At 35.3% G+C, this 9,707-nt stretch overlaps 1 protein-coding gene across 4 annotated transcripts; it reads left to right on the top strand.

Annotated features, from left to right (window-relative positions):
• The first annotated feature begins 372 nt into the window (after positions 1–372).
• LOC113888730 (C-type lectin domain family 9 member A-like) lies at positions 373–9,393 on the top strand. Of its 4 annotated transcripts, XR_003510045.1 has the most exons (7): positions 373–1,174; positions 1,735–1,833; positions 2,323–2,376; positions 3,518–3,599; positions 5,090–5,175; positions 7,918–8,024; positions 8,626–9,393. XR_003510045.1 is itself a non-coding variant. In XM_027535757.1 (5 exons), the coding sequence occupies exons 1-5, from the start codon at positions 1,105–1,107 to the stop codon at positions 8,663–8,665; spliced, it is 402 nt and encodes a 133-aa protein (XP_027391558.1). In that variant the 5' UTR covers positions 693–1,104; the 3' UTR covers positions 8,666–9,393. The 4 variants fall into 4 exon arrangements, 1 of the variants encoding a protein (XP_027391558.1); XR_003510047.1 differs by lacking the exon at positions 2,323–2,376 and having other exon boundaries at positions 375–1,174; XM_027535757.1 differs by lacking the exons at positions 2,323–2,376; positions 3,518–3,599 and having other exon boundaries at positions 693–1,174.
• The last annotated feature ends 314 nt before the right edge of the window (positions 9,394–9,707 follow it).

Genomic DNA, 9,707 nt, shown 5'->3' with positions numbered 1-9,707 from the left:
TCAAAGCCAGAATTAATTGTAGATTGCACTACTACAGAATCCATTGACTGAATTTTTAAGGCACATTGTTGACTTCTTATAATTGCTGATACAACTAAAGCTTCCCTCATTGACTTAACAGCCTCAGGATCTTCCTCGAAGTTTGTACCAACATTGTTCTTCCATAAATGATGTATGCTTTTCCTTATCATTTTGTGATTTCATATCTTAGCCATTGTCAATTGTCAATTACTCATGTAAAATAAGTATTTAATGACATTTTAACATTGTTTTGTCTTTATATGATAAACTCTTTTGGAGAATTTAATATGTCATGTACCATTTTTAACATATAAAATATTTATTTAATTTTTAATGATTTCCTAGAGCTCCACAATCACTCAAAATAGAAGAATTATTTGATAGCATCTCATTCCCTTTTCATTAATGAATGTCCCAATTAAAGTAGATTAATGCAGAGTGTAACATATATGCCAATACTGTTATTCCCTCATCATAGAAAGCTGTCTTTAACTTTTAGCGGATTTTAAACTTACCTATATAATTGGTGCATGTTTTTCAAATATGGACTTTAATTTGAACAAAGATATTATAACAATTTTCAAGTGTTTCTGTGAATTTTGACTTTCAATTCATCAGGATATTACTATTCATGAACTTTTTCAGTAATCTACTAATTTTCATTGTTCCAATAAACATGTAACATTATGTCAAACAGAGAATTAGTTGTTTTTAACTGATTGATGATGGTTTACAATATTGGTTTGATTTCTGTCATACATCAGCATAAATTAATCATAGGTGTACATATGTCCCCTCCTTTGAGTTTACTTCTCACTTCCCGCCATTTCCCACCATTCTTGGTTATTACACGTCAAATACTATTTTTAAAACTACTTACTCTACGAAAAACAGTTGTCTAAAGGTCTACTGAAATGAGAACCAAACTTGGATTTGCTCAACTGCTAAATGAGTGCTGTTAACTGATCTCACACATCACCCAGTTTAACCTTTCAAGGCTTCTTGTGATTTTATACACCATTTATTAACTACTTATGTGAAGTTTCCATAGAGCAACATCCTTGACATTAAACAGCCACAGAGATGAAGAACCAAAAGGAAAACTACTCAGAACCAAGTCTGGTTAAGGACACCAAGAGACAGCAAATGAGAGGTAAGATCCTGAGAAGATCAATTTTAGCAGCTGAGCAGGAGAAAACCTATGTGGGATTAAACTTTCAAATTGCCTTTCATTATGTCAGTGGAATGACAGGAACTACCCCTGCAAGTGTAAAGCATTTACCCGCTTACATGTTTTTATTAATGAGACTTAGAGCTGGAGTTTGAAATACAATATTCTAATATGACATATGTGCTGTGCTGTGCTTAGTCGCTCAGTTGTGTCCAACTCTTTGCCACCCCATGGACTGTAGCCCACCAGGCTCCTCTGTCTATGGGGATTCTCCAGGCATGAATGCTGGAGAAGGTTGCCATGCCCTCCTCTAGGACTACCTACCCAGGCATTGCTGTAATTTGTAGTCTTTGATCTACAACTCGTGAAGCCTTATATTCGCTGAAAAAGGAATGGTATATTCTGAGAGGAGGATTGCAATGGTAAATGTTTTGGGGTCCAAGTTGATGTCTTTGAATTCTCACAGATGTGGGATCTTTTGTTCTTCTAAAATAACTGTCTCCATCATTCCTTTCTCAGTGTTTCCTTTTCTCTCCCTGCAGATTCACCGTCAGCTCGAGAGAAGCTCATTGTTGTGATCCTGGGAATCGTATGTTTTGTCTTGATGTATGCTATAGTGAGAGTGATAACTTCTATTCCACGTAAGTCAAGTTTTGAAAGATTATGATTGAACCTTTCATTTTAATGATCGTCGGTGCCTCTAAAATGTCATATTATTATGGAATAGAACTCTTATTTTAATGTGTGCATTTAGCCTAAGTATTGAATTCTTATTCTGAGTTGAGCAAAGTATAAATTACAGAATGATTGTAGGGAAAATTAAATATATACATAGATATTTTCTGATTTCATAACTCAAAGATATACTTTAACAAATTGAAACACCTTATTGAGAAAAACAAATTAATTCTTGAGATTGCTTGAACCAAGTATTGTAAGAGGTGGTGGAGTCTTTTCTCTAAGATTTTTGAAATATACACCCCCCAGTCTTCATTACCTCATTAATTATTCTTAAAGCAATTTTTTCCAGATCATCCTAAATCCTACAAACACCATGTTTAAACTAAAAACATTATGATTTATTTAAATCAATGTTAATATTTTCGAAGATTACTTCCATTTTTTTCTAGGTACCCAAATATCAGAACAAAATAAGTCCTCTCTGGTAACAAAGCTCCAGAAAGGTACATAATGATTTCAAACTTCTAATATAAATATAGTTTGTGTTTTGTCTCTCTCTTAGGCTAGTGAAGATAGAAACAGGTTTTGGGGTAGAACATAAATTATAAAATCAGGCAACAAATATTCCTAAATAATCATTATAAGAGAGACTTTCTCCCTATGCAGAAATATGATCACCATATCCATTATAGGCAACTGACTCTAATTTTATCCTGCTATAAGAGATAAAAAATATTGTTATTCTAAAACAGAGCGTTTTAGTATCATATCTAAAAAACCATTGCCTAATCCAGGATCACACTTTCACCTACGCTATTTAAAGCATTGTTTTTACTTCTTCATGTTTCTGCTTTCATCCATTTTCTGTTAATTTTCACATGTGACATAAGGGAAATATATATCTTTCCATCCATTTATTTAAACCTTTGATTTTTAACAATTTTGTTTTTAAAAGTATATGTTTTGCACATATTAGTTAAATATATTTCTGGATGTTTTATTATTTTTGAACTATTTTAAATAAAACATTTTTCTTTTTTTTTATTTTTCCCAACTTTATTGAGCTATAATTGACATTTAACACTGTGTAAGTTGAAGGTATACAATGCATTGATTTTATACACATATATTGTAAAGTGATTACCACCAGCCACATAATTACCACTTCTTTCTTGTGGTGAGAATATTTAAGATCGTCTCAGCAACATTCAGGTATTGAATACAATATTTTAAATTACAGTCACAATCCTGTACATTAGATACTCATGTATTTATTTTATAACTGAAATTATGTACCCTTTGAATATTTCTCCCCCTTCTCTGCTCCCCAGAACCTAGAACCTACTATTCTGCTCTCTGCTTCTATGAGTTCAGTTTTTCAGATTCCACAAATAAGTGACAGCATACAATACTTGTCTTTGTCTGACTTATTTCACTTAGTATAATGTCCTTAAAGTTCATCTATGTTGTTGCAAATGACAGAATTTCCTTCTTTCTTGTGGCTGAGTATTGTATTGTATGTATGTGCATACATGTGTGTGTGTGTATATCCCACAACTTTTTTATCCATTCATCTGTCAATGGACACCTAGGTGTTTCCATATCTTGGCTGTTGTGAATAATTCTGCAAAATGCTATTTTCAGATTATTCATTGCTGGCATTGAGATCACAAGCTCTACCGTAAAAATCCAACTACCTTAGCATCCCTGAAGGCTTTTTCATGATGTAATTTGTGTCTTCCTTTATAGTCTTATCTCCCTAAAAAGCACAGGAATAAAACTCCTGAACATTAATTGACATCTTAAAATTTAATGTATGCCTTTTAGTCTGCCCCATGTTATGTTTTCCTAGAGCTAATGATGTACTGATGTCCCTGAGAGCTCAGTCGGTAAAAAATCCACCCACAATGCGGGAGACCCTGTTTTGATTCCTGGGTTGGGAAGGTCCCCTGGAGAAGGGATAGGCTACCCACTCCAGTATTATTGGGCTTCCCTTGTGGCTCAACTGGTAAAGAATCCACCTGCAATGCAGGAGATCTGGGTTCAACCCCTGGGTTGGGAAGATCCCCTGGAGAAGGGAAAGGCTACCCACTCCAGTATTCTGGCCTGGAGAATTCCATGGACTATATAGTACATGGGATCGCAAATGGTCGGACACAACTGAGCTACTTTCACTTCACTTCAATAATGTACAGTGAAAGTTTTCCAGGGTGGATTACCAGAGCCTCCATTGGACAATGGAACACAAGAAAATTCCACATCTAAAATCATGACTTTCAAAGAGAACCCACTTTAGAGGTATGTAGATAAAAGACTGAGACCAACAAGTATCTTCTCTGCTTCTCTCAGTCAATTGATAACCTGCTCAATTTGGATGTTATTTTAGACTCAGCCAACTATGAAGTCCAACTTTCATTTTATTTAATTTCAGAAAAAAATACTCGTCTTTCCCAGTAGTTAGATTCTTCTGTATACATGATATATTCTTTTAAATCACCACTTCTCAAAATAATACTTTTTCTACCAAAAAATTCTACATCTCCTTTAGCACAGTCTCTAATCCTTATTATATGCTCTCATATGGGTATGTAGATTAGGTACTAGGTTAGTGTATCAATGTTAAGTTAAGATCAGTTCTGTACCTATAGATTTTACTTAGTCTAGAGACTGCTTCCCTTGTGGCTCAGCTGGGAAAGAATCTGCCTGCATGTGGGAGACCTGGGTTCGATCCCTGGGTTGAGGAAATCCCCTGGAGAAGGGAAAGGCTACCCACTCCAATATGCTGGCCTGGAGAATTCCATGGACTGTATAGTTCACAGGTTGCAAAGAGTCAGACGTGACTGAGCGACTTTCACTTTCTTTCTTTCAGAGAATACAAAGAAGTTGTTTTCCCCTGTGAACTCCTATCTGTAGAGATTGTGAGAAAAAACATCAATTTTCTAAGATATATTTCCTAGAGAATTTTAATAGTCTTATGCATAGATTTGGAGGGATGTAAGTCATCTCCCTAAGTCCAGGAACGTAGAAACGAAGTCCATCCATCTCACGAAATCAATGGTTTTACAAGGACTAGAAAGGATTCCTCAATAGCTAAGTTCCAGAGCATTCCTTTCAAGATACACACTGAATGGTCTCCGGGGAATATCTTCTGTTTTGAAGGAAAGGAATGTAAAAGTAAATGGTCGTGTTGTGGACAGAAATGTTACTATTTTTCAGATGAATCGAAGAACTTTGAAGAAAGTAAAAAAAGCTGCAAGGAAATGGACTCCACACTTCTTAAGATAGAAGATAAGGAAGAACTGGTGACGTATTTCTGTTTTCCATCTTACCCTGTATTCATCTTATTCTTCTGGCCATCTGGCCATTAGTTGTTGCCTAAATCTTTTTTTTTTTTTTTTAAGCTGTGCTGGGTCTTCCTCGCTACCCGTGGGCTTTCTCTAACTGCGGTGACAGGGCTTCTTGTGGAGGTGACTTCCCTTGTTGTGGAGAATGGGCTCAAAGCTCAGGCTCAGTAGTTGTAGTGTGCAGGTTTAGCTGTCTGTTGCACGTGGAATCTTACTGGACTGGGGATCCAAGCTGTGTCCCCTGCGTTGCCTGACAGATTCTTAACAACTTGACCACTGGGAAAGTCCTGTTAGCTAAATCTGAATGCTTGATAATATTTGAGTGTCCATAGTTTACAGTTGTAAGTTGATTCAGATCTAGACAGTTCTCATCTTAAGGTCAGAAATACAAGTAGAAATGAAATTAGAATTTCCTTTAATTCATCTAACTCACCCCCAGTTAGAACTTTTCCAGTAGAGCAAATGTAAAGGGAAACATGAAACAACTAGGAAAAAATTATGCTTAAATATTTCATTTTATCAGAGATAATTATATTTTCATACTTATAATTTCATGGAAATGTAGCTTCTCTCTAAAAAAAAAAATGTCATTTTACCACCAACAAAATCAAGAAGTACAATACCACTGAGTTTAGGGTAAAAGGAAGACTTGGTATGAATTTAAAATTCATATGATTATAAGATCAATTAATTCAAACTCATATTAAATTTTAACTCATACTAACTTCCAAGAAAATTGAACTAAATATTTCATAATCCTTATCATATCCTTGATTTGAATAGAGAATTAACTTACTATTATTCTTTCAAGAAATATATTCCTACATTCCAAGTTAAGGAGAATCTTTTAATATTCTTTCACAGACACTAAGACTAACTCAATTATCTGTAATAGTACAATCACCCATATTTTTGGCTTTTAAACTCATAAATAGTTATAAAAATATGAACTTGAAAACCATCAAGAGAACAGAGCAAATCTGAACCTGAAAAGAAGACATTTGCAGATCTGAATTAACTTCCTTTTTATTCCAAGGGGCTTCCCTGGTGGCTCAGACAATAAAGAATCTGCCTGCAATGCAGAAGATCTGGGTCTGATCCCTGGGTCAGCAAGATCCCCTGGAGAAGGGAATGGCAACCCATTCCAGTATTCTTGCCTGGAGGATTCCATAGACAGGGAAGCCTGGTGGGCTCAAAAATTAGCTTTAGAGTCTAGAAGCCCTAATCTTTTATGTAAGATATCTCCATCAAGAAATAAGACCATCTATGAAAACCATAAAATTGAATGTCAAATCTTATGAGTAGATGGTATGTACGTAACTTTTTTCTGGGTAGAGAGACTAAGTGTTTGCCATATTCTCTATAGTGAAAGAAACAAAGGAAAATAAAAACAAACTAAGGGTAAAAACTAAAGCAGAATAGAGAAATACAGAATTTATAGTCAGAAACTCTCTCTTTAGTTCCCTCTCACACATTACTTTGCTTGTAATAAAACTGGTTATATTTTCTTTCCAACATATTTTAGGAAGATCACATGAGATAATATATGAACATTGCTGTTGTTTGTTGTTTAGTTGCTAAGTCATGTCGACTCTTTTGTGACCCCATGGACTGTAGCCTGCCAGTCTCCTCTGTCCATGGGATTTCCCAGGCAATAGTACTTGGGTGGGTGACCATTTCCTTCTCCAGGGAATCTTCCAGAACCAGAGATCAAACCCTCATCACCTTCATTAGCAGGCAGGTTCTTTACCACTGAGCCATCAGGGAAATCCCAATATATGTGCAAAAATGTGGTAAAAATTAAGTTACAAGATGAACATCATTTACATTTGTACTTATCAAGTAATTTCCAGATACCTATGTAAACATCTCATCTGGTATAATAAGGACACTTCTTCAAGATGCTCACTTCACAAAAAATAAGCACAGTACTTTTGAAAAAAAAAATTTAAATGACATTGGTAAAAACCTCACATCTGTCACACCTGGACCTCAAAATACCAACCAATTTTGCTCAGAATTTTTTCTTGAGCTACAATTATCAGTTTTGAAAGTAAATTAAGATATTTTAGTCTGAAGATTAAATAAGATAGGAACAGACTTCCCTAGTGGTCCAATGGTTAAGACTTTACCTTTCAACACACAAGGTACAGTTGTGATCCCACCTCATGCAGCTAAGAGCCCACATGCCTCTCGGCTAAAAATCCAAAGCATAAAAAGGAAGCATATGACAACACATTCAATAAAAGCTTTAAAATCTTTGTGACCCCATGGACTGTAGCCTACCAGGCTCCTCTGTCGATGGGATTTTCCAGGCAATAGTACTGGAGTGGATTGCCATTTCCTTCTCCAGGGGATCTTCCTGACCCAGGGATTGAACCCAGGTCTCCCATATTGTAGACAGACGCTTAACCGTCTGAGCCACCAAGGAAGTCTCAAAAAATGATCTACATCCAAAAAATCTTAAAAAAAAAAAAAGATAGGTAAGCTAAGACAGTGTTATTTTATGTCTCATTTATGTCACTATATTTAATAAATATAACTAAGATTCTTTTATTTTATCATTTGAACAGAATCAGGATGAAATTGATCTTGAAACTATTTGTTACTCAAAATAATAAAATATTAAAAAGATTATTATTTCATTTCAGAATTATGAAAAGACATTTTTATCATAGAATATATCACTTTTTATTGCAGAACTTCATTCAAAGCAGACTATCCTATTACTATGGGATTGGATTATCTCGTAAAGGAACCAGAAATCAATGGACATGGGAAGAAAAGTCAATGCCTTCTTTAAAATCGTAAGTCTCTAGAATAGATAGTAAATAATAAGTTCCATATTCTGGTTTACATTTTGAAAAGTATATAGGGAAATGCACACTTTCAATATATAGACAAATATGCATACATATATGGGCATATACAGGTGGTTCAGTGGTAAAGAGTCCTTTGGTAATGCAGGAGACACAGGTTTGATCCCTGGATCAGGAAGAGCCCCTGGAGAATGGCAACGCACTGCAATATTCTTGCCTGAGAAATCCCATGAACAGAGGAGGCTGGCAGGCTACTGTCCATGGGGTTGTAAAGAATAGGACATAACTTAGCAACTGAGCACACACATGAGCATTGCGTGTACATACAGACACACACATACAAAGAATTTAAGTTCAGAAAATGAGTATATATAGAGAGGGAGGCTATAAAATATATAGAGAGGGAGGCTTTTCAACTTGTTGCTATAATCCTTATAGAGTATGCTTTAGGAAAGGCTAGGGCACCAAGGGATAGTTTCTTGTAAGGAAAGAAAAAATATATATACCTTAACTTTGAACCAATATTTTTTATGTTTACATTAGTGAATGTCTATTTTACATTATTTATATGCTTTTATTTTATTTTAAGTGATTGGACCGAGTCAAATGAAGAAAACTGCATATATTAAAGCAACAAAGATGTCTGCTTCTGACTGTTCCAGATTCATGCACTTCATTTGTGAGAAGTTGATAGCTTGTCTTGCTACCTAATGAAACAACAACCAAAGACACATGCAACAACGTTTCCTTATAAAAACTCAGACCCTTGGAAGTCCAGTCTATATCGCTAATTTCAGAATGCTCTGTTATGGGCTGCACCTATATTTTAGCTTGATGGAGATACATTGTGGACCCTCCACTTCTGCCTCTTTCAAACATAAATCCCAGATCGTACCAATTATGAGCACAGGTTGGCAGAGTGAGAAAGTATCAGTGCTTCTCATGAACCTTAGGACTGTGTAGTCAATTTCTGCAACTCACACAGATCTAGTAAGTAATCTTTCAAACTGTTGTCACAGCCATGTACATTTTACCTGGGATTTAATGCCAAGAGTACATGAAGTCATTATTCTGTATCAATTGTATATGCATTTGTTTGATTTCTTACGTTTTATCAGAAAGACAGTATAGTAACAGAAAGAAAACAAATAGATCTGTGTTTGTGATCTTTACCACAACTAATAGCTTGAATGCTCTCTGGCAAGTCCAGACTTCTGGGTATGATTCCATATGGCAAAGTGGCTGTACCATTTTGCATTCTATTAGCAGTGTATGAGAATTCCATTTGCTGGTGTGCTACTAACTTTAATATTGAAAAAATTAAAAACTAATTTTAATAAAGGTGTAGTATAATGAAGGTATATTTGTATATCTCTAATGAATATTGCGGGAGAAATATCGATAACCTCAGATATGCAGATGATACCACCCTTATGGCAGAAAGTGAAGAGGAACTAAAAAGCCTCTTGATGAAAGTGAAAGAGGAGAGTGAAAAAGTTGGCTTAAAGCTCAACATTCAGAAAACTAAGATCATGGCATCTGGTCCCATCACTTCATGGGGAACAGATCGGGAAACAGTGGAAACAGTGGCAGACTTTATTTTTCTGGGCTCCAAAATCACTGCAGATGGTGATTGCAGCCATGAAATTAAAAGATGCTTACTCCTTGGAA

Source organism: Bos indicus x Bos taurus, unplaced genomic scaffold (genome assembly GCF_003369695.1).
Source record: "Bos indicus x Bos taurus breed Angus x Brahman F1 hybrid unplaced genomic scaffold, Bos_hybrid_MaternalHap_v2.0 tig00001381_arrow_arrow_obj, whole genome shotgun sequence".
NCBI classification, from domain to species: domain Eukaryota; kingdom Metazoa; phylum Chordata; class Mammalia; order Artiodactyla; family Bovidae; genus Bos; species Bos indicus x Bos taurus.
The sequence above is the reverse complement of the archived record's forward strand: the minus strand, read 5'-3'. Positions and strand labels throughout refer to the sequence as shown.